Source organism: Theobroma cacao, chromosome 5, assembly GCF_053813885.1.
Source record: "Theobroma cacao isolate CCN51 chromosome 5, ASM5381388v1, whole genome shotgun sequence".
NCBI classification, from domain to species: Eukaryota; Viridiplantae; Streptophyta; class Magnoliopsida; order Malvales; family Malvaceae; genus Theobroma; species Theobroma cacao.
This window is the reverse complement of record NC_142643.1, coordinates 44,095,311-44,120,221: the sequence shown is the minus strand read 5'-3', so window position 1 is coordinate 44,120,221 and position 24,911 is coordinate 44,095,311. Positions and strand designations below refer to the sequence as shown.

At 35.3% G+C, this 24,911-nt stretch overlaps 1 protein-coding gene across 3 annotated transcripts; it reads right to left on the bottom strand.

Annotated features, from left to right (window-relative positions):
- Positions 1 to 1,952: 1,952 nt before the first annotated feature.
- On the bottom strand, positions 1,953 to 24,692 carry ILA (putative protein kinase regulator ILITHYIA). Of its 3 annotated transcripts, XM_018121599.2 has the most exons (60): positions 24,327 to 24,692; positions 22,930 to 23,306; positions 22,703 to 22,834; positions 22,179 to 22,560; positions 21,876 to 22,022; positions 21,575 to 21,759; positions 21,341 to 21,467; positions 21,144 to 21,217; positions 20,982 to 21,058; positions 20,850 to 20,886; positions 20,565 to 20,731; positions 20,126 to 20,309; positions 19,954 to 20,031; positions 19,700 to 19,819; positions 19,557 to 19,616; positions 18,462 to 18,548; positions 18,261 to 18,360; positions 18,001 to 18,170; positions 16,578 to 16,874; positions 16,377 to 16,493; positions 16,165 to 16,266; positions 15,930 to 16,079; positions 15,669 to 15,833; positions 15,420 to 15,596; positions 14,465 to 14,587; positions 14,227 to 14,307; positions 14,021 to 14,137; positions 13,668 to 13,840; positions 13,316 to 13,393; positions 13,065 to 13,212; positions 12,125 to 12,247; positions 11,964 to 12,020; positions 11,774 to 11,884; positions 11,505 to 11,696; positions 11,254 to 11,427; positions 10,550 to 10,660; positions 10,385 to 10,454; positions 10,177 to 10,255; positions 9,840 to 9,942; positions 9,521 to 9,691; positions 9,279 to 9,401; positions 9,088 to 9,201; positions 8,099 to 8,205; positions 7,960 to 8,011; positions 7,769 to 7,875; positions 7,613 to 7,672; positions 7,396 to 7,510; positions 7,143 to 7,253; positions 6,922 to 7,059; positions 6,725 to 6,847; positions 6,547 to 6,618; positions 5,859 to 5,971; positions 4,448 to 4,606; positions 4,120 to 4,216; positions 3,858 to 4,040; positions 3,388 to 3,582; positions 3,135 to 3,314; positions 2,898 to 3,030; positions 2,675 to 2,753; positions 1,953 to 2,499 (listed from the first exon to the last, which is right to left on the bottom strand). In XM_018121599.2, the coding sequence occupies exons 1-60, from the start codon at positions 24,448 to 24,450 to the stop codon at positions 2,457 to 2,459; spliced, it is 7,851 nt and encodes a 2,616-aa protein (XP_017977088.2). In that variant the 5' UTR covers positions 24,451 to 24,692; the 3' UTR covers positions 1,953 to 2,456. The 3 variants fall into 3 exon arrangements, with proteins under 3 accessions (XP_017977088.2, XP_017977087.2, XP_017977089.2); XM_018121598.2 differs by having other exon boundaries at positions 15,669 to 16,079; XM_018121600.2 differs by having other exon boundaries at positions 15,669 to 16,079; positions 22,930 to 23,162.
- Between the last annotated feature and the right edge of the window lie 219 nt (positions 24,693 to 24,911).

The window sequence follows — 24,911 nt, the reverse complement described above, 5'->3', positions numbered from 1 at the left end:
CGATCAATTTATGACGGTTAAATAATCAAAACATTAAATTTTATAAATCATTTATAATCAGAACATGATTTTTTAAAATTAGTTAACTTAAACAGAAAGTTAATAAAAGTTAATTGACCAAATTACTTTTTTTTTTTAATATAGGAAAAGGATGATTCCAAGAAGTAGATTATGCACTAGATACTGAACCAAATGCTCGTGTATCAATTTAATAAAAACTTGAAGCTTAGATCAATTGAGTTATTTAAATATGCTTTCTTTTCACTTTTATTAAGTGCCAACAAAAATGACAGTTCCAAAAAGTAGTCATTAATTCTTCCCCCATTATCTTTCACTTTCCACCTTTTAATCTCCTTCCCCTCTTTCTTTACTGTTTCCCATCTTAATATGTTAACCATGCTCCCTCTATATAAGCTAATTTTTGAAGAGTATTAATCTTTTAACGCGCGTGCACACACACATATATATATTTTAAATTTTCATATATATATATATATAAATTTCATATGCAATCACAAAATAGATATTTCTTAATTTTTTTCCTTTTAGTTATTTAGTTTAGGTATTTCCCTTGGTAATTTTCTTTTTGAAATTCCCCATCTCCTTTTTCTAAATTAAAGACAAAGCGAGAGAGACTTAATGAACTTAAACATTCAATTATTTTATATATATCCTTGGTCAAGATTAAGATTGTATATCTATTAGCAAAGGAAATCCTGTTAAAGAACATTTGAGCAAAAGTAGTATTCCAGGCCTGAGCAACTCGATGGCTGGTGGTGGATTACCATAGAGGTGGTTCTCCTGAGCATGAAGGAGGAAAGCTCCTTCCGATGGCAGGATTTAAGCACACCCAGCTCCTTGCACACATAAGCCAAAGAGAATGATTTTCTTATAAATAGACATATTTGAAGAATTAAAATGTCAGAAAGGATTTAAAAGTGTTAATTGTTGTTGATATGTCATAGAAGAAAGAAAGAAACCAATTTGTTTGTTTGATTGTTTTTCTGATTAGCTAAAAGAGATTGGTTTGTATAACTCCAAGAGATATGCAAATCTATATATAGCAGTACAAAAGCAAAATACCATGAATTTCTTGCACACAGGCATGTTTAAAGAAATCAAGGGTAGCAAATTGAATCATCAAATCATAATTGTATCAATTTGCTGCTGATAAATGAAGCAGAGAAATGGGTTCATATAATTCCATAATATATATAAAAAAAAATACTAAGGATTTGCATCTCCAACCAAAAAAAAATAGATTTTGTTTTTATTAGGGTCAAATAAAAATGTCAATTTGTTATGATAATGATCCTAATAAAAGTTAGGGATTACATTTGATAAGTTGACTGTGTATATCTTCTATATACTGTTAAGTCATCAAAGATCATCTTCAGCTTAGAAATAGATATGCAAAATTTTTAATATTTAATGGACTAAAAAATCAAAATCTTTTTATTTTCTTTCCATGTTTCTCTCTCTAGCCATTTACAACATAATTATTAGAAATTTTTCTCCAACTTCTCTCTTCCACATTGAGAGATCTCAGGTCTTTCATACAAAAGAAACAAAAAAATTGAGACAACAAATCAATTCAACCCCCGAAAATCTTTCATTTTGAATGGAAAAAAACATTTTTCAAGAAATATACTAACTTATCCAACACTAAATATCCTATTAAATTGTGGGATGAAAGCATAAAGGAAATTTTGGTGGGGTGGAAGCTCGAAACGATTTGGCATCTGGTTGTTTGTGAAGTTGCAAGAATTCAAGGAGGATACAGCTACAACTAGGTTTAGGTAGAGAGGTTGAATAAAAATATAGAATTACATTTTTATAATTAAAAAATATTTATAATTTCTGAGTTACATATTTAATAAATTTATTCATTGGCGATATGACAAACATATAATTTCCTGACAACGTATCAAGTATAAATCCTGATTTCATAATTCAACCAGCAAAAGTGATTTATACTACTATATATATATCAATGATTATCAAAGTAAATACAATTGTGATCACATCAAAAGGAAACCCTTTAGGGCTTATGATCTTGCAAGTGAATACAGAAAATTCGGATTAGAAGAAAAACCTTATTTTGAATGTGACAATTTGACAAGTGATACATGAGAGAGCTCTTAAGCAGGACTTGGTTTCTCACTCGGTTATGGACAAGAAAAGCCAGTGCAAAAACTTGAAGGCAGCCATGAGAGGCCTGTGGTTTTTCTATATCATAACTAGAAGATTGCCAATTACGTTGATATTATAAATACCCATATGTGAAAAAAAAATTGGGCTCTTTCTCTGTATGTATCTGTGTTTCCTATGAACAAACGCTGGCGTGGAAAAAATTTGGCTGGAGACCGTCCAATAATTCGAAGTTCCAGTTACTTCCACTCTTGAACCTTGAATCTTGATGAAGAATACAATATTTAGATCAATGGAACAGACTTTCAGCTGCTTGCTGAGTCATCTTCACTTTCTTCACTATCATCGCTGCGTTTTCATATTCAGCAAACAGCTTAAGATACCGATTGTTTGAAACAATACTTAACAATGTAAAAGCAAACATGGACACCTTTGCATCAGCAAGAATGAAGGATGTACATGTTATTATTATGCTCAAGAAATTAGAGTTAAAAATGACATTGCTAAAGAAGTTTGGACTAACCTGTGTTCAGGAAATTTTGATATGCGCCTAGCATCCAAGCCTGTAATATATTTTTGAGAAGCTTGAACATTCTCAGTACCTAGAAAATACAAACCAGTTAGTACAACAAAGTATTCTTGCTTCTACCAACTCGCTAATGGAGGGGAAGAACAGGAAAGACGAAAGTTTAGCATTTAATTTAAGCAATCAGTTCAAAACCATGGAATTATATAGGTAAAAGTACCCTTTGTCAACTGGAAGGTGTGAAGAGCACATCTTTCTGCAGCAAGTCTAACTGGGGTGCTGCTGTCCTTCAAACATTCAGCAAGCGCAGGGCCGAGTAATGAAAGATGAGTTGTGATAACTGAAGGATTTGCCTACAATAAAATTTGCATCAACAGGTGCCAAATATCTTCATGGAAACAACACACAACATACCAGTTATACTTTAAACATAAAGAGCTAAAGCTCATGTACTTACTTTGGCAGCAGCTTTTATAGCAGATAATGCCCTTCTTCTTACTTCACTAGAGTCATCTTGCATTGCTGACAGTACGGATGAAAGGATATCCACAAGTGAAGTGGAGTTAGAGGGATCGCTTTGTACTTGACAGAGTAAAAGCCTCCCCAATGCCTTGGTTGATGTTTCACGAAGTGGGAACTATTCACAAGAAAGGGTCAGAAATTGGGAAAAACAAAATGAAAATGGAGTAAATCAGTTAGAATTGCAATACCTTCTCATCTTTCAAGGAGCTTTTGAGACAGATTAAAATAGATGCGGACTCTGGAGACATAAAAACTGTGGAAGGATTATGCCTGAGCAAGGAGGAGAATGTAAGAACTGAGCCATGGCGATCAGCCCAGTTTGAAGAAGAGGACAGATCTAGAAGTTCCTGAAGTAGGTCGGACAGCTGAGATTCATCCATATACTGCAGTACCATTGGCAGAAAAGTCAAAAGACAAAATCATAACAAATTAAAATGGATTCAGAAGCAGACTTAGAAGGGCACATATTGTACCCATCAATTCACTGGTGACAGTAGTCACCCCAATACCAGTCACGAATTCATCACCAAAGATTGGCCAAGAGCAAGCCAAAATATGCAAATAATACCATGGTCCAGGGTGGTTCCTCATAATAAACATTAGCAAAAGCAAAAGGCTGGTACTTGAATAAAGCGTCTTAAGAATATTTATAAGGTACCTGTGATATAACACCCAATATGCTCGAAGCAAACATTCGAACTTGGTCATCATCATGATGAATTAAATCCTTGAGGAGAGCGTAGACACGAGTTCTCGTAGCTGGGCTCACACTCTTACCAGCATGCTTTACCACACCTTTTAAAGCAGTCAATATGGCCTCCCTTACTCCAGAATCCGATGCCTGAACAGTCAAATATTAGTAACCTGTCATCCAATTTTAAGATAAATGACCCACATGGAGGAAAAATATTAAGAATCACCTGCAAACTAGATAGGAGGTCACTGACTAATGGATCAACCCTGGTACTTAGTGCACTAAGCTTACCCAGTGCAAGGGCAGCACTTGAGCGGACAGTCCTGCATTCAAACACTTATAAATCCAAAATGTAAGAAGCAAGTACGCAAAACAAAACAATATATATGGCACTCATATGTAAGTAATGTCACACAAAATGCATAAAGCACATAGAAGGAAAGGAACTGAAATTATGACATTCAAGACAGAAATGGCTGAACAGAGTAAACATAGCCTATAAGGTAAACAGTACAGCTTTTAAGTTGAGACAGCAACTCCAGATTTAAAAGGACCTTGTATTATCTTGTAGGCACTTGATAAATGTTGTTTGCAGCTGAGGAAGAAAAGGTTTCAGTGCAATCCCACCCTTTCGGATCATGATGCTCAATGTAGATAAAATCGCACTCTTGACCTGCCAGGGAAAACGATCACCTATGATTCGAATAAGAGGCCTGCAGTTAAGAAAGAAAAAATGGAAAAAAGAAATCAGGCTTCAAAAAACACTGAATATAGTAATAAATTTATCTTAGGGGAAAGAAAGGGTATAACAATTTAAGAACTTCACAGATCGTTGATAACAAATAACCTATAATTATGCAAAATATTCACCTACACTTATGTAACATGCATCGAGATTTAGTGGTTGAAGCTAGAAATTGTTTTTTCTTTCACAGGACATTGCAACAAACTCATTAAGCTATGTTACTACAAAAATCCATTTAACACTCAATTTCCAAACAACGTAACCATGAATGAACATGATAATGTAAACAAAATACAAACATAAAGCATAGATGTTATTGACAGCCTGACGAAGACAATAAAAACTCAACACAACCACGAAAGAAAAAGTTCAGAAACAAACCTAGGATTTCACCACAAGATGCAAAAATAATAGGCATGAATATTGAGTGTGTATGATATTTGTGAGAGTTTATATGGAATGTGATGCAGGAACATCCTAAACTCTACTAAAATGAGCATTTAGCCTTGACATATTCTTTTGTGCTTGATATTTTACTTTAGTTTATGGCAGTAATTATGTTTTTATATTATTAAGTGGTCATCTAACTAGCATGTGACCTTTTAAAGAGTTTGGATGGCCAGGATTAGAAGGGCCTCTTTGCATCCAAGGGCTAGGATAAAAGCTGCTGTAACACTAGTATAATAGTCTTCTAGACATTTTAAGCAGCCATAATATACTTGGAAATTACTTGTTAATGGTTCTAGAACCCTAAACCCTGCTGCTCTTAACTTCAGATTTACACCAGTTTAGCCTCTGTTCTGGATTTCATTTATAGTTTCCACTTCTGAAGTGCATCAAAATGAGCCCTAATGTGTAACTTATCAAAATTAGAAGCTGCGTTTTGATCATCACCAAGGTATAAATTATATCCAACAATGGATCAAATATAAATCATATTAATCCCTTTTTCTAGCCAATAGAGAAATAAAGCACCTAGTCCAGTGGAAGAAGTATAGTCACACAAAAGAAAATTAAATGGACTCCCTGGGGACCACCTCCAAGTTTTGAGACAACATCAAAACAAGGCTTGGGCATCATAGGGAAACCAAGCCAGGCTGAACAGTCAGCTAAGGACAGTGCTTTAAGCATTGTGGTTTTTATAGTTAATTTATTCAAGCCTTTCTAGGTGACCTGTGTCTTATTGCAATCTACACCAGCAAATTTCCTAGAGCACATACCCAGTTATTGGGATGACAAACTCCTTCAGTGATTGTTCGCTAGTCACTTCAATAAGTTCCCCAAGACCTAAGGCTGCCTGTTCTCTTAATTCAGCTGACCCACTAATCAGACCCTGCAAATGCAATCAGAAATAAAAAATTAATACCATATTAACTGGTCAGAGTGATACAGAAATCAAGTAAAAGGCTAGAATAACAAACATATATTTGATGAATAAAAAAGTTACAAACAGACAACTGAATTCCATCACTTGTATTCAATACATAAACAAATGTGAGCTTAACAGAAAAGAGTACACAAACTGGCAATTGCATTGCATTCCCAGCAGCACCCCAACAAATAAAGATTCTCGACATGCAAGAATAACATTTCAACTAAAAATTGTAGTCTGATTGCAAAATAGAAATGGCAATAGAAAATTTTTCCATATCCATTGAAAGTGGCATTTATGATGGTAACTGGTATAGAAATCATTATGTCAATATTGCTTTTGTTTTTCTATATTATACATGAACAAAGAAAGAAATGAGCTTAAAGCAGCAGCGTAGAGATGATCAAGTATTCTATTTTCAGCTGCACTAAATTAACAAATTATGTTTAAGGAAACTCTGATATTTTGGGATATCAACATGGGGGAAAGGTGTGGTAATGGAAGACACTTAGGAGAGAAAAGAAAAGAAGAAATACCTGAAGAAATATTGGAAGCAGTGGCTGAAGAGCTTTTGGAAGACAGAATCCAGGAATTACAACAGGGCCTCCCTGCATGTGAATTAAACAAAACAAAAGATGTTCAGATTTCTTAGTTTTCCTCAGACCATTCACAACTAATAATTGTCACCCATAGTAGAGAATAGCAATCACTCACCTTCTTCTTTCTACGCTCCTTATCTCTTGCAGTAGATACAGCATCACGTACTAACTTTATACATGAAGGAAGTACCTCTTTTGGTACTGAGCTGACAACCCTTGATAAAGCTTCCCAAGCAACCTGTCAAACCCAACATAAGATGCAAAATACTATATAGACAAACAACAATAGACAATAAATAACTCATATCATACCACAACAGTAGCAGAATCTGAATCGCTAAGCAAAACAATCAAGGTAGATATCATGTTTAGAGTTTCATCAACTAGATAGAGTTTGCTGTTTTTGAAGAAGTATCCTATTAAATATGATGAACTTCTTCTGATTGATGCCTGAAACCAAAGAAAGATGCAAAAAGTAAGAAGCGAGTGTGTGTCAGTCAAAAGAAAGCGTTAGAGAACAATATCAGACAAACCTCACTATCACCAACTCCTCTAAGAAGCTCTGATATTAATGATTCAATGCCTTCCTCATCAATGACCAAGACTACTGTTTCTGCAGCTTCCTTAGCTAGAGGTTGCACATCCTATAACATCCGCAATTGAGCAAGCACTAAGATGAAATTGAACTACATGGCTTATATGCTTAATACCAATTGAATGTGGAAAAAAAAAAATTCAGTTCGCATAAATTGTACTACAAAAGAGGAAGGAAAAAGATATGTATACCACATCATCACCACCCATTGCAGAAAGTAAAGCAGGCAAGATGGTACCAAGGTGATAGTTAAGGCCAGGGCCTGCAACCTCAGCCAAAGCTCCAAGAGCATGCGCATTGAAGGCGCTGGATAGAATTCCAAAAGAATCAGTAACCAAGCAGTGTCATTCAAGCAAACTTTTTTCTTTAAAGAAAAATATCAACAAGATAAAAAGAGTGAGCACTTACGAAAGGGGGCAATGAACCAGCTTAGGCAAAATATGAGGCAAAACGGCAGTAGTTCTGACACTAAAATTGATGAGAGATAGCAATTTAGGACAGGCAAGTATATGTAACTACGCCCAACAATAGCAAATCATAGACTACAGAGATCAGAAATATAACCTTAAGATTTGTTTGAGACCATCTAGGGCAGTATCAGAAGTTTCATCATCCTCCAAAGCATGCAGCAGTGTTGGAACAATTTCGTCGATTGCTTGCATACCGGCACTCTAAATCATGACATTTTACGGTTCATTCTATCTGAACATACCTATATAAGCAAGCCTCAATAAAACCAAAGACCGAAAAAGTACCTTGTAGAGAGTACTGAATGCTAAGCCTGCTGACTCACGAACCTCAGGAGCACTGTTAGCAAAAATCGTAAGACATGATAATTTCTTATACAAATGAAGATACAGAACAAGCACTAGCAGACAAAAGATCCCAACAAACCTATCACAAAGGGCTGTACGAATGGTAGGGATAAGCTCATCCATGAAACTCAATAACTGACTCTTACCAGCACTTGCCATCACTTCACTCAAACCAATACATACACCCTGTCAACCATGTGAAATTTTAGAGTCATTAAAAACTAAAAGTATCATAGATCAACACACTCATACACACACAAAGAGAAAGACATATATATATATATATATATATATATATATATATACTCATACACACACAAAGAGGAAGACATATATATATATATATATATATATAGAGAGAGAGAGAGAGAGAGAAAGACAGACAGACAGACAGACAGAGAGAGAGAAATTAAAATTGCAGCTTCCTAACAAAAACAATTACCCAGTGGCAAAGCACCGAAGTCACAAAATAAAATTTTGAGAAACCTTCATTAGAGAAACCTAGCCAGCCCAATCCAACCCACCCTTTACGACTTCATACCCTCTATAGAAACTTCATGTGCAGCTAGAAGAAAATAAGCTTACCAAAACCATCAGAGACCTGAATTGTATCGTATAATTCATATGGAATCCTTAGAGAAATTCCACTAGTCTTTATACAGACACCAAAATGATAATTTTCAGAAATGGAATTAGATGAAGACAACAATACCTTTCAACGGACTTCCCACACCAAAAAGTTTCACAAAATGATCTTAAAAGTATATGTTATCCATTAGGGACACAGAAAAAGAAAAGATAAGATAAAGGTATCAGAACAAAGTAATACACGAATATTTCAAGCTTTCTACAAATTTTAATATAACAGTAAGAACTACAATTTTTAATATAACAGAAAGAACTGTGGCATTCTCTAGATTCCAAACAATTACATCATAATTCATCCAGAATTGTTGTAAAAATATATAGATCAGCACATCTTTCTGTATTTAGACCTAAGGGTGATCTGACTCAATGGCATGGGAATACAAGGAAAAAGATAGTATCATGAGAAGAAGAGAAATTTACCTGTCTTCTACTAGCATCAGGGTTCTTTAATCCCTGGGATAAAATTGGGATGATCAGAGGAAGTACTCTCTCCCCAAGCTTCCTCACAAGTTCTCCCAGTGCTCTACCAGCAACCTATATAACCAACAGACATTTGTGATCTCTGAACCTTAATATTGTAACCGAGAATGGAGAACAACTCTAGTACAAACCTGCCGCCTTTCAGAGGATGCTGAAGCAAGAGAAGTAATTAGAGTATTCATTAAAACTGGCATTATTTCCTTGAGAGTCTTTGGAGTATTAGCCACAATAGTTTTCCAAACATGTAATGCAGCCTGACAAATGGAGAAGGAAATTTTAAGTTTATTTACAATAAACTGTGATTAAAATGTTCACAACATTGGTTCATTTAATCATAATCTTGCACAACTAACTAAAACATGAAGAACATTACCTGGCGTACAGTTATGCTGACATCAGTTCTAACCATATATAATGCAGCAAGAACTTCATTGCGCTTATCCCTTCCTAGAACCTCAATAATAGCACGTCCGTGTGCTTCAGTACTAGCACCTTCATCATCACTACCACCCTCGAGTAAAGCTTTCCCAGAAGTTCCAGCAACCTAAATATGAAACAGACAAAGGAATAACTGAGTCCAACGACAGCAAGAAACAATCACTTGATTTGGATCTCCAAAGGATCAAGGAAATCAGAATTGTTGATTTGCCAGAAAATTTCATGAAGGAGAACTGAAAGATGAAGATGCATACCTTAAACAAGAGATCTCCTAATAGCTCCACAGAGCTTTGTCTGATTCGCCAATTATCATTAAAGATGCCATCTTCTACGGCTGGAAGGAGAAGAGGTAACGACCTAATATGAAAGAAGAAAACAGAAAAGATCATCATTACATCCATAGGTGAAGGCATTGAAGCTAGACATACAATTTATCTGTCTCCATCCATCAAAGTTTTATTATTCAAAAATGGTCTTAACGCTTTAAATTGCAAATGCCCAAGAGTAATCAGAGAATGCCAGAACAAATCCTAATGATATATTAGAAAAAGTACATAATTAATTTCAAAAGAGAACCAGAAGAGCCCTTACGTTGTTGCATAATGCTCCACTAGGACATGCCCAGCACATAGAGCTGCATCCCGCACAGATTCGTTCTCATCCGCAAGACCTATAATATTATAAACAGCCATAAAGTTTGATTTATTAAAAAAAATTTGCATCGCACCAATAATTTTGATCAGAGAAGGATTAAATAAGGATTTAAAGCATACAAAAGATCACAAGTAAGAGTATTTACCATCTAAGATAGCAGGCAAAACCAGCTGCAAGTAGTTCTGGAATTGAACACCTAATGACCTTGGGAAATACTACAAACACATTTCAAAGGAAGCTGTTAAAAAAATCCAACAAAAAGGAAACCCTGCAACTGAAAATCAGATATCAGAAGGTATAACGAGATTACCTTGAAAAGTGTCAAATATCCATCACGTACAGCTGCCTTTTGATGTGAACAGTTCCGAATAATATCAGGAAGTATATCCTCAAAATACTCGGTACCTAGCGCAGCTAAAACCTGAAGATAGATGCAGATATCCCATGCTTACTCAACTATGACTTCTTTTTTTTTTTTTTTTTGATTGTTGAAAAGTAATAAAACAATTTACAAAGAGCAAGTTAGGCACAAACCTGACACACAACAGTAGACAAGCACACCAAAACAAGTTTAACAAACAATTGGCTAACATCTTATACTACAATGAAACTTCACAAAAATACAGGGGATAAAAGAAATTAGAGAATTGAGAACAAAAGTCATAAGAATAAATAAATTACTCAAAATCCCTGGCTTTATCTTAAGCATTCCTCTCCCTCACATCCCTAAATCCCTCAAGCTTCATACCAGGACCAGCCTCCAAGTAATACCCCTTATTCCTATCTGTAAATCTTTTCTAGTTTCTACCATGTTAAATAACACTAAAAATGATGAAGAATAACCAAACATGGCAGGAAGAGGAAAATACAGAGAGATAGGAAACACCTAAAAATTGGTTCAAATATTCTTGCAACTTGGAAGAATAAGCAAAGAATTAACTTGATGCAATTTTCAGTGATTCTGTCAGAAACATACTTTTATATGTCAGAATTAAATAACTAATAAATTCTAACCTCACTCAAGCCTTGAGCAGCACCAGAGCGCTCAACATTACTATTGTCTGACTTAAGTGTATCGAACAACCATGGGACAAGATCTGGGAAGTTTTCTTCTCCCATTCCTCTTATAAGAGATCCAATGGCCCTAGCTGCAACTGATCGAACTTCTGGAATGGGATCAACAAGGACCTGTTCATATTTTCAACATCTATGAATAAGAATTACAGAAAAAGCAGCAAATTCTAAAATTTCAGTCAAAACGGCACCTTTTTCACTTCAGGAAGGAGCAACCCAATGTAAGGAATCATATCCTTAGGCTCTGTGACTAAAGAACACATATTTCCAACTATTTGAGCAGCTTTCTTTTTTGTATCAGCACTCCTCTCCCTTAACCCTCTATGTACTATTGGTACTAACAACGCAAGTGAAGGAGCATCAATTGAATTAATGAAAGTAGTCTGCAAAAACCAGAAGAAGTTTATAAAGACAAAAGATAAAACAATCAAATTGATATTTTCAGTTTCAAAAATCTTACTTGGAGGAGAATATCAAGGGAATATTTTGTATAGTCATTAGGATCTGTAAGACCCATAAGAAGCGTAGGGACAAGTGAAGATATTTCTGGATTCTTTATTACACTCCCAACCTAAAAGAATAATATATATTAAACCAACATTGGTCATATAAAAAGAAGTCAGAGCTAAGAAAAGAGGACAAACTATAACCTGCTGAAGGGCCAGTTGTCCTGCTGACTGCACCTTGGGATGTGTATCTGTTAACACCTGCAGTTCACAGAGAAGTATAAGAAAAAAAAAAGGTATCAAAACAAGGCTACTTAATCAGTCAGAACCTGAAATAACAAAATTCAAGTTTATATTGAAATGACCTCTGTTAATTTAGGCACAATTCTAGGAAGACACTGAGAAAGTTGCTGAGGAGCACAGTATGCCATGGCACCAAGAAGTTGTACACTACTTTGCTTCGTTCTCCAGGCCTTATCTTCAAGACCCTAGATATGCACAAAAAAGAATTTAGCAACATGTGAATTTCCTGCTAGACACCATAAAGACCAGCAGAAGCTAAAACAGGAAAGGTATAAACAACTTGCTTGTGGCTCATCAAACATGCTTTTATAATAATACCTAAGAGTTTATGTCCTGCAAACACAACTGATATACTAGATCCTAAAGAAGGAATATATGAATTACTAGTGCACCAATCTAAACAGAATATCTTCCAAGTTCCAACTATTTCAGTCTATATATAAACTTTTTCAACATTATTAACTGGCATTCACCTTTAAACAAATACTTCAATCATTTTGCATTCAGTACCCTTTTTTTTTATCTTTTCCATCTACTGTTTTGAATTTTCTTTAATTGCAAAAGTTGAATAATTACATTTCTACTTGCACAAGAAATTTAAGTATTTGCATTTTCAACAGCATTGCAAAGTTGTCTTTCATGACACCAGATGAAGCAACCAAACAAACCCATGTACTTTGCAAAGTAGTGCCCCTAATATCATGCTATTTTTTAAATCCTATCAGAAAACCAGGTTTTGAGATATCATATTAAACAAAGGCTGTAAGCAGGGCATAATGCAATTACTGTACAGCACTCTGTCACTGAAAAATAGGGAGACAAAGTTAACTGAACAACTACTAAGGCACAAAAATAACACATGAAGAAAAATCAGCCCACCACCTCTTGCATAATTTAAATAAAATAAAACCACGAATAGAAACTATAAGATTTACTATAAAGCAAATTACATCTGTACTAGAAGAGAAACGGGAAAAAGAGGTAAACAAACACAAATATCACCTTCAATAGAGATGGAAGCACAAGCTTTACTCCTTGTGCACTCAGTTGAGACATCATAGCACGTGCTGCACATTCAGCAGCCTCACGAACCGCAATTACTTGATCAGAGAAAGAAACCAAGAGCAACGGTAACATTTGAATAACATACCTGGATCAAAATCACATGTAGCCAATATAAAATGTTGTAAAAGAATGGATCTATATGAAATGAAAATTGAACACAAAGTAGGCCCTAATGATTGTTGACATACGGCTCAAACAATCTTCCCAAATATTCGCAAAGGCACTCAAATGCCAGCAGAGCTCCTTCACGAGATTTTGCAGAATTTCTGCAGTTCAAAATGAAAAGAAATAAAGAAAAAAAAAAAACAGAATGAGCCAAAACTAGATGAGTAACTAAAAATTTGACTTGCGAATGTTCATAACAAGTATCACCTATGCTTGATTCATATGGATAAAGAGAGATCAAATGGGGGGTGAGATATAATCAATGTAGAAGATAAAGCAATTAAAATTTGAAATAGTTTATTCAAGCACAATCTGAACTAAACTTAATAGCCTCCACTATACATGAGATAATAGCTGACACGTGAAAGGTCATACCTATCAGCAAAACCTTCTCGTAAGACAGCCACAATCCCATACTTCTTCAAAGATGATAACCCAAACCCCTTGACCACTCCTGCAAGACCAAAAGCTGCTCCACGACGTTCACCATATTTGTCATTCTTCATCAGCTGATCCAACAGCCTAGAAACAAGTGCTGCTGCGTCATCCTATGCAAGCAATAGTAACATTAAATTGAACCCTCACCCTGATTAGAAGGAGACAAATGTGCAGAAGTATCATACATATTCAAGAAAAAATTATCATGCATCATTGCACAAAATAAAAACCACACAAATTCTTAGTGTCTGAACCTAAAAACCCATTTTTAGCATCAGTTGCAAACATACTTGTTTTGACTGCATCAACGGAGATAGACATGTCGAGACTGCTTGCTGAACAGCTTCAGAAGGAGTATTTAACACATCCAACAGCTTCTCAACAACAGCATGAACTTTAGGATCATCCTGTTAACAAAATATGGATCTTAGAGCAAAATTAGGAAGGTGCCATGTTCCCCTTATGATTAAAAAGGAGGAAGCTGTAAAACCAACACCTTTGCCAAATGTTTTGCTAGAGCTCCCGTAAAAATAACGACACCTTCACGAACCAGATCATATTTTTCTTCATCCGATGCCTACACAAAGAGAAATATTATGCACGAACATGCAGTGGGTTCTGACAACTACACGAAGAAGAAAAAAACAATGCAGTCCAGAATTTCATTATGCAAGATGGAATAAAATGAAAATGTATAGAAGCAAAGGATTTTCTAATTTGGAAGAAAGGCTAACCTTCTTGTTCAAGTAATTTTCAAAAATTGGGAATAACAAAGAAACATTTTCTCTTCCATGCCTATCAATAATCATTATACCAGCATTAATCATCCTCCCACGAACATCTGCATTAGGATCAGCCTGCAATTACAAATATTAACCAATTAGTAAAGCATTCTTATTTTGCAATTGGAAAAATAACTAAACGTTAAAAAAAAGTGTGCAGTCCTACACACTAGTACACAAGAGGAACCATTCCAAGCTTATAGGATCTGAATCAAACACATTATAATTTTCAAAATTGTTAACACGAGTAACACTTCTTCTTTTCTTTCAATATTCATAAAAGCATGTTAACGCAAAAGAAGCTACTTTAATTTCAAAAACGAAGAAAAATATGAAGAACATTCAAAAGTTAATTTACTAGAAATTGTCAATTAAAGAAGCCCTTTCTACAAGCCTCTACTGTGAGCTATGATATCAGAACAAACCAAAAATGCTATAACAATTCACAACTGTTTATCAGGTATAAAAAATGTTGTTAAAATGGTTTAAGAATATGTTTGTATGTAACTGCCTTTTCGTTTAGGAATGTGCACAACAACACAGCAGAAATGTATGTTACTCCACAATTGACAGCAAATAACAGCAAAAAAAAAGGTAAAGTACAATACTCAGGAAAAAGGTATCTTCTACCAATCCCTTTGGTTACACACAAAAAAAAAAAAAGTAATGAGTTTATTAATCATCATTAGACTAGTTCAAAGATACCATATTTCTTTGGTTACATAAAAAACACAATACTAACAGTTTCCTGATTAGACTAATTCAGTTAACTGCCTAGAAGATTATGGACTGGTTAACAGAAGCAACAGCCAATGTTTCTACTACAACAATGTCTATGACAACAGTTTTATGTAGCAAAGACAGCATACTTCAATAATTATTACCAAAACCAGAAAAGAATACACACCAGTGCTCGTGATATCAGGAATGTCATAACAACAGGAAGGTCTTTTGTTCTTAATACATCAGCTGCAGAATGCAATGCCAACGCGATTCCTTGTCGGCCTAGCCAACCAGCATCAAGATTTTCCTCACCAAAAGCAGAGTCCCGGATATATAAAGAAAATAAAGTAGAAAGAGATTCCTGAAAATGTCACCCAAAAAAAATTAGAAAACAACAATGTGAGAGCAATATTGAAGGTAAACACCAACCAACCTGTATAGAATCTGGGATTTCGTCCATAGCAGCAGCTAATGCCTCTGCCGCAGCCACGCGCACATTATAATTTACATGAGAAAGTGCCTTGAAAATCCCCGAGTAGTCAGTACCAAAGTCATATCCATAGCGATCCCATACATCTTCTGCAGCTTCTGCAATGGACTGAAAGCATAGAGATAATGAAGTGAATGACTGATCAAATTGTAGCCAAAAACAATCAAAATTTTGAATATTTAAGAAAGCAGATCTACGCCAAACCTTTTCTGGATCATGTAGAGCAATCCAAATGTTTGTTGCAACTTCAACATTTTGGGGAAGAGCCCGACCGGAAACAGCTGGAATGCATTTTACAGCATTTAAGCAAGTCATTCTTACATGAACATCTTTAGCATACACTCCATACAAAGCCTGTAAGAATGAACATTAATAGATTGCACAACATATATTTGTGTGAGCATATAGCAGAAAATAAGGAATAATGTTAAGGACATACAGATGCCACTTCCTCAGGCTGCAGGCCAAGACACAACTCATTCAATGCAGGCCCAATTGATGCTTGATAAGCTGGAACAACACCTAGAACATGATAGAGAGCCTGCAACACATAGAACAGATGACATAGCAAGAACAAGCCATTTAAAAAATTAAAAAAAAAAACTAAAAATCATAAATTCATCAGTTAGACTGAGAGTATGAATGTGTAACTGATAGCATGCGAAGCCTAGGAAGAGGCAGAAGGGGATCCAAGTGCAAATAAAGAATCCGAAGAACATCATCGTGAAGTCCTGTTCTCTTGGATGATAATAAAATCTGCTCCATTATCTGATGAAAAATATAGAACAGATAAATAAATAACAGAAGCATCATTAAATGCATCCAGTCACATGTCAAAGTAGGATATCTTACAGGAAAGACAAAAGTGAAGGAATCTACTGGAAGAGGTCCAGATTTACAAGACACAGACAATCCATTTACTATTCTCTCAAAAAGACCTAAAGATGGTCTTTCATCAGCTTCTTCATCCACAAGAGGAATCAGTTCCCACAGACAAACTTCATCAGTCACAATTAAACGTAAAGCAGTAGCAATATCAAGGGCCCAATTACATAGAGGATGCACTAAACATCTGGAGAGCTTCACTGATGTATCATAGGCTACATCACCAACAATTGGTGACCGCAATAAAGGATCAACAAACTTAACCTGAAAAATAGAGGATCGACAAACTTAACCTGAAGAAATGTAAAAGAAAAATTCATTCCCAATAAATGTGGTAAACAAGATGAAATTAACAGTAAAGGAAAGCTTAGTTTATTACAAGCATCTAATGCCAATCGGAGGTAACAAAACAAAAACCATGTTCCTCTGCAAATTGAGTCAAAGCAAATTGCCAAGGCAATTGAAATTAAGACCAAAGGTAATTTAGTTGCTGATGCAAACAAGGAGAAAATGACAAGAAAAAATTAGGATGATTAGATGAAGCCTAGACTGGACTAGTTTGTCAGAGGAAAAAAGAACTCTCAGTCTTTCACTAAGCTCACAATGAGGATTCCAGAGCATCGCATCCAATAGCAAACATCACTAAAATCACTCAAAATCCCATTTTTTGCACATTATAAAACTGAAAAAGGTATGATATGTGGACAAACTTGTTACGCATCCACATAAAACAATTGACAATGTGGAAAGCCCACTTGAATATAAGGCCACAAACTCTAAACTTAAACAATGTGAGACAACACTACTTACTACTGCCCATCACATGTAGGCCCAAAGAAAAAGAATTGACAAAAAGGGCCCACCACATGAACAACAAGTAAGGGGCAACAAAAAGATATAGCATAATGGAGGCAACAAATACCCTGAATGTCAATACCGTATTAAGAATCCAACCTAAAACCAATTGGCTATAGATGGAGACAACATCAGAACTTATACTCTTATACTCGATAATTATGAAATAATACTATTCAGCAAAACCACAGGTAAGGTTCCTTATCTCCTGTTCCTAAAGTTCCCCAATGAAAATAACATGTTTTAAATTGCTAACTCAGCAATGAAGTTTGGTTTGGGGCCCACCACTGAATTAGCTAATTTTTATTGGAGAACCTGAGGAAAAGCATGTAAGAAACCTTACCTAAATTGTACCCACAATATGTGCTAGTGGTGGTTAAAATAGCAGCCTGATGGTAGCCCTACCTCACCCCATCAAGGAGGTTGCAGCTAGAAAATTACAAACTGCCATGCAACACACTCATCAAGGGCTGATAAAATACACCTACAGAAAATATAGAAAGAAAGAAAACAGAGCAGTTTGCAAGGCACGAACCAGTGAAGGTAATTGACTATGTGCAAAAACAGGATTAGCAACAGCCATGTCCCCAAGAGCATTCAGCATCAAAGACAGATTCTTCTGTATTTCCCGAACCTTCTCACGTATTGATGCCTCCTCTCTAAGAAGCTGCTCTCGAGCCTCCTCTTTTGCAGTCTTTCCTTTATCTATAAAGATTAAATAATATAGACAACTTTATGACATGAATTAAGCAATTGGAATTATGAAGCAGTAGACAGATTGCAAAGTTGACATGCCAGCCTTCTTCATTGACTTTCCAATATCCTTTTTCCCACCACCACCAGCTGCTCTACTAGAGGTCTCCCTCTTTCCAGAATGGTTAGAATTGATACGGTCCTGCGAATATAACATAAACTATAAATGACTGAAAAGTGCTGATCAAGAAAAGCTATGGAAAAAGAAAAACAAAACAGCAGATTAAAGAGGAATACAAACACCTGTTGTTTTGTGTTCTTAGAAGTAACAGATTCTGCAACATAAACACCTTGCTCATTGGAAAGAATTCCTTCAGGAGTCCGAAATATCTGAAACAACATATGACAGATAGAATCAAGTCTTACAGGAAAACAAATAGAATAAATAAATAAAATAAGAACATAATAGGCAAAAAAAAAGATGATCTTATAGTACTCCTCACACCCAAAAATCATAATCCATGTTTTCTGTTTTTGAGTTTCACATCATCAATGTCATACAAGTTAAAAAAGCAGCTTCAGCCATCAGACTTTCCCATAATTCTTATTCACAAGAATTAAATCCGTAATAATTTGTACCATCTTTGTAGTGAACGTGTGCTAGGAGATAATGGGAGAAATATATTTGTTGATTGGGAAATATAGAATAAAAACATATTGAAGCCAAAAACCTTGAGAGAACAAGATTGCAACAGCAGAAAAAACAGGGGTTAAAAGTTGTAGAGCACATAATGACACTTCAAGGCCCAAAAACAGCCAACACAGAAGGAAGTGCACAAAAAAAAAAAAGGTTCACCAACTCAACAATCGTAATGTTGTGCATCAAGTCCCTCTTAGAAATCTAGTTTTGACAGAATCTTGTGTACCAGAAAAACATTTTTTTGACAAAAGGGCAGCAAGAAGAAACACTATATATGTAATCTAAAAATCTAATAAAACAAATTATCAAAATAACAACTAAAATTTGTTCGTACTAGCAATTTAAATGCCTTATACCAAGTCTCTAGGGAAGACAGAAAGCAGGTTGTTAAATCCTTGTCATGAAATAAGGCAATTAACAGTCTGCATGGTTGCTATACATAAGGGTTTCTCCAACAAAAGTTTTCACCCACCTAAAGAGGCAAAAGTTTAGTTCTCATAGCTAATATAAATTCTTGCTAGAAATTCTATACATATTTGAAAGAAACATAAACACCTGAGGTTTGTTATCCAGGGTTCATTCAAACCCTGCCCCAATAATCATTATCTAGGTTTAATCCTGCCAAAGTCAGTACCATGGCAAATGATTACACATAAGAAAACCAGCAGAAATGATGTAGATAAGGATAAAAACAGCACCTGAATATCATTTTCCGAAAGCATATCATGTGAATGACGGTCCGGAAGGTTTATAAGGTGCTGCAAAGTGGAGGGAGTTCACATCAATAATCAGCAACAAGGAAATATTGAGATGACTGACCTTGACTAAGTACAAGCATCACCTTCTCAAACTCTGAATAAGTATCTTCAGGTGCTATTGACATCAAAGTGCATAGAGAGTATATTGCTGCGTTTTGTTCAAGTGGATTGGCGCTCATCAACCCCAATGGTCCCACTAGACCCTACAAAACACAGCCACCGAAAGATTAGATACAGACCATAATAGAAGCATGTTATTGTATGGCAATGCTAATAAGGTTAATTTCCAACCAACAAAAACTGACAAAAGACATCTTTCCAACAAAATAGATTTTACCTTGCAAATATTGGCAATATTAGCAGAAATAATGCCAATCACATCAAAGCCAAGTGCTCGCAAACATTTATGGAGCCTCTGAGGATGGAAAGATGAATGTAAAACAACAACAAAACAAGCTATTGAAATTGAAAAATTTCAAGAAACTAGAACAATAAAAAAAATAGTCTACCCGCCAAACTGCATCTCTTTTAGCAGTTCCAATTATGCATGGATGATGAGAGCAGACTATAACACGTGTAGATGCACTTGGAGTTGTAGCAAGAGCTGTGGACGATATAACAGCTAAAGCCTTCACTAAAACCTCAACAGATGGAAGGATAGGAACCTGAGTGTCTGGAGAATTATCTGCATCACTACTTATGCACAAATTTAGATTTCTCTCATTAGATTAGATAAAAGGCTAAACATAAATATGGAATATAGAAGTAAAGCCTCAATAAAAAAGTGAAATAACAATGACAAAAACCCACGCTGTAGAACTATAACATAAAATGTATGTTACCAAAGTAATTTCTCCACAAATCAAAATCCAAAACAACACAATCAACATAAACAATAACTGCAAGGTATTAAAAACACTTAAGTTAAAGAACTGCGTCAATTTGTACCTTGTCTTCAAAGCATTTATTTTCTCCCCAACAAGAGAGAGAGAGTCTGAGAACTCAACCAAAAGAATTTCTGATAACTGCGGAGCAGCAGCAACTATCTTCTTTGTAGCATCATAAGTTGTTTTACGAACATCCCAACTTGAATGGCACATTAAAAAGAGTAATAACTGCATCAAAGTCGATCATCACAAATTGAATCAATCCTTACACAGAGAGAAGATCAAAGTTTCTCTTTTAACAAGTAACAGTGAGACAATATAAAGGGATCAATGCACACTGGTCTACCTGTAATAGTAATTTGGCTGAGAAAGTTTCCAACACTCTGCATAAAGGAAGGCAACTCAACCAAGTTTAATCATAAACAAAACATAAACAAATAAATGTTGGGGGATATTGCACATTATAATCGACTTAAACCTGCGAGAGTGTTCCACCAATAGCACCTCAAGAAGATCTACACATGATATGCAATCTTCAATTGACAATTTTGAGGCCTAAATAAAAACATATATTTTTATAAAAAAATAAAAATAATGCAATTAAAAGAAATTCTAAAACCAAAGATTTAGCAATAGCTACCATTGAAATTGCAACAAGTGAGGGCTCATTTTGAGATATCAAAGACCAAATTTTCTCCTTTGCCACAGTCTCCTCTGGGAAAAGGCAAAGAGGAAAAGAATCAACAAGAAATTCTAAAACTAGCATATAATATGGAATGGAAACAGATGGTAGGCATTCCAAACTGCGATCATTTGCAACTACTACAAGACAAACACCTGCTTTGATATCAGCAGCGGCAATCTTCCCAACAATACTTAATGCATATATGCCATCTAGACGCTGCACAGCTTTAGTGAAACCAGTTTTTACAAGTTGAAGAAGAGGCCCCAGTAATGATGATATCTGAAAATTCATGTTTAAAAAGCTTCACATCAATGGAACAAAATAGTTGACCACAAAATAATTAATTACTTAACATACATTAAAAAAACATATTAAAGATTGTTCACCTGCAAAAGGGCATCAGAGTTTTTGCAGATAGCTAGCAGAGAACGAAGATGACCCCTTCTTAAAGCCTCCTTCTCCTTGAGGCCAGAGGCAAAAAAAGAAACTAAATCTGGTTGAAGTGCATCAACAAAACGGGCTGCCCAAGAAGCAATGGCTGATAGTATTGCTAGCTTTACCTCTTCATTTCCTGCAAGGACAGATTATAATTCATAAAGATCATCTGTAAAGGATTTTCAACATCTAAAATGCACAAGTTAAATCTTTATAAATAAACAGCAGAAATAAGTCATCAAATCAAATTACCTTCATCTTTGTAACAAGTTAAAAGAAAGCCACAGACGGTACGAGAGAGGTTGTTGAGATATTTTCCTTCAGGAGCATTAGACAATTCCTGCAGTGCATTCATCATGCCAATTCTTTGGTAAGGAAATGCTAGCCTTCCTTCTGAGCCTGTTTGCAATGAAAAAGTCAAGTAAAAGCTCATGAAAAGATTAGTGACTAAAGATCTTAATTCTTTTTTAACTAAACTAAGGATCTTAATTCTTGAAGTGTCATGCACAGTATAAGAAAACCTATAAAAGCCAGACCAAGAGGAGAAGATCAAACCTCCAAGGACAGCTTTAATGGCATTGAACATCGATTCAAAAGCATCAGGATTACTAGACTTTTGGCTTAAACAGCGTACTACAGTCAATGCCCCAATCCTTCTTCCATCTTCTGCATGTCGAGCCTGTGGTAATACGACAGAAAGAATTTCCATCGCATACTTACTTAAATCAAGATTGACTAAACTTAATAGTATTCCAACCGACTCCAACACAATCTCAGGGTTGCGTTTTAACATTTTCACTAACGATGGGATCACAGTACTTTGGAGATCTTCATGTGACATACGTGCAAATAGTGGATGAAAAGATTCACTAAGCCCCTTGGTTGGCTTTTCTCTGGCATTTAAAACAGCTTTAACATAGATGTCAAGAAATATTGGCTGTACAAAGCAAAAAATCATGTTAAATCTTCAGTATAGCTTACTGAATATAAGAAAATGTTAAACCAAAAAACCTTGAAGACTCCAAATGTCAGAAGGAATTCCACCATAAGTAACAAAGGTGAAATCAAATAATTCCTACCTTGCTTTGTTCAAACTTAGATGGTACTACAGATGAAAATTCCAGTAATAAACATAGCAATTCAGGAGCATCTTTGTATGGAATCCGTGCATCCTTAATTTCTTCTATGTATGTATTGTAGACATCAGGTGACTGTAAAAACAAAAGCAATAAAACCAAAGAAATTTATATTGCAATAACCAGCAGGATAATTTCCTCAAAACCAGAAAAGGTTAGTCATAGCAAACCTGAGAAAATAAATGGAAAAATGATTTTATGCATGCCCTTCGCTCACGAAAAGATCTTTTCATAACAATATGAAGCAAAGATGCCTGAGCTGCAGCTACTCTACGCAATGCATTTCTCGAAACTGTGGCAAACTGACTTCTGCTTAAGAGGAGACACGACCACTTGAGTAGAGTATAGCACCCTACATGGGTTTGGAACTTTGATTGCTTCTCCATTGCCTGAACAAGTGCCGCTGCAAAACTTTTCATAAATATAACCTCGCCTAAAGCCTTCACAATCACACCATTAACAGCTTTTCTCGACCCTCCATCATCAAATATTGGGAATGTTTTAAATATTATATCCACCAAAAGTGACGTAAATTCAGGAGACATCTCTGTTCGAGATAAATAATGATTCAAGAACTGATGTAAGTACAAAATAAGCTCATCTTATCACTGGGTGCACAAATATTCAATTATTGAGAGACAGACAGAGAGAGAGGGAGTAAGAGAAGGAGTGGGAAGGGGGGCGATGTGTTGCATAAAAGTGAAGGTTAAAATGAAAAACATATCCAACATATGTGTATATTCAATTTAGTGGGTAGAAGAATGAGAGGTAAGCTATCATAGATCATACTGGGTACCTGGCATATTTTCAGTCTATTCATAATATGAATGCATCGCAACACATGCATAATTTCTTGAGATTGTAGTGCTTTAAAAGGCAAAAGCAAAATCTTTCCTTCATTTCTGAGAAAACCTTCAAATTTAGAGAAACATCTTTCCACCTTTTTTATTAGTAATGCCAACTAATTTTCAAATTACAGAAAGCTTATGATATACTGCTTCATGCAACAGGAAAGCGGATGCCTACTTTTCTGGATGCAAATTAGAAATTCTTCGATGCCTTAATAAATCATGAATATTACTAGTTTCCTACATAGTTTGCAGCCAATTTCAATAAGACAACCAAAGGTGGTGCAGATACCAGCAAACCTTAGAAATCATGCATCATAAGTGAAAAACCTCTAATTATAACTCTAAATCCAGTTCACATTGACAGACAACGAAGTACAGGAACTATCTCTTCAACAAGTACAGGCGCCTTTTTTCACACTCCTTTCACCACACTGTTCACAAACTTTAATCGATCATACTTCAGCAACCCTTCATCCAGTAATTACTCAAGAAATACAACTTAGAACTCATAAATAAACCGAGTGAGCTGAAATGTAATCACTCACATTTGCTACAATTCACAAGCAAAACATAAACTATATTCACCTCATTCATAAATCCGCATTGAATTTCCACAGTGTAAATTTTACTTAAACAGTTGCAACAGTCAAATGAATCAATCATACAAACAAATTTAACTAATAATGATTACTATTAAAGTAGAAAGAGAACCAGACCTGAATTGGTAATAATGGGAGGGAGTTCATCACGAAAGATCCGGACCCGTTCTTTAGTTGACGGAGTAGAAACCGACCCGGCGATTGAGACCAGAGATTCCACCGGAGAAGAAGAACCCGCCATTTCTTATTGGAATGGATCCGGATTCGGATTCCCGATCCAAAATTTACGATTTTTAAGCTTCCTTTTGTTCTTTCAGGCTATTGAAATGATGATATTTTTTTTTTTCAGTGTGGAGTTTTTGGTTAGGGTTTTAGGCAGAGCGCACAGAGAGAGTAAGAGAAAGAAAATATCGAATGGGCCCGCAACGGTAGAATTGTCTTTCTGAATTCTGATTGGTGGAAAAGGGCTGCTTTTCTGTACTGCTGGTTCTGGATCTTATTTATGGGTTTTGGCCCAAATATGTTACCCGGCCCATGATTTATATTTTCTTTCTGGGATTGAAATTTAAATAAACTGAATTTCAATTCATAAATCAATCTGATTCAATCTGTTGATTATTCAAATTTCAAGGTTTTTTCCAAAAAAATATTTAGGAAAAAAAAAGAAACAACAATTATCATTTAGATTTTTGAGGTATGATT

Coding starts and splice junctions, on each gene's coding strand:
- ILA (XM_018121598.2), bottom strand. CDS start 24,450: ATGGCGGGTTCTTCTTCTCCGGTGGAATCTCTGGTCTCAATCGCCGGG. Junction 10,256..10,384: donor TTTGCCTGCTATCTTAGATG/GTAAATACTCTT, acceptor ATAATATTATAG/GTCTTGCGGATGAGAACGAA. Junction 7,876..7,959: donor CATTCAGTACTCTCTACAAG/GTACTTTTTCGG, acceptor GTCATGATTTAG/AGTGCCGGTATGCAAGCAAT.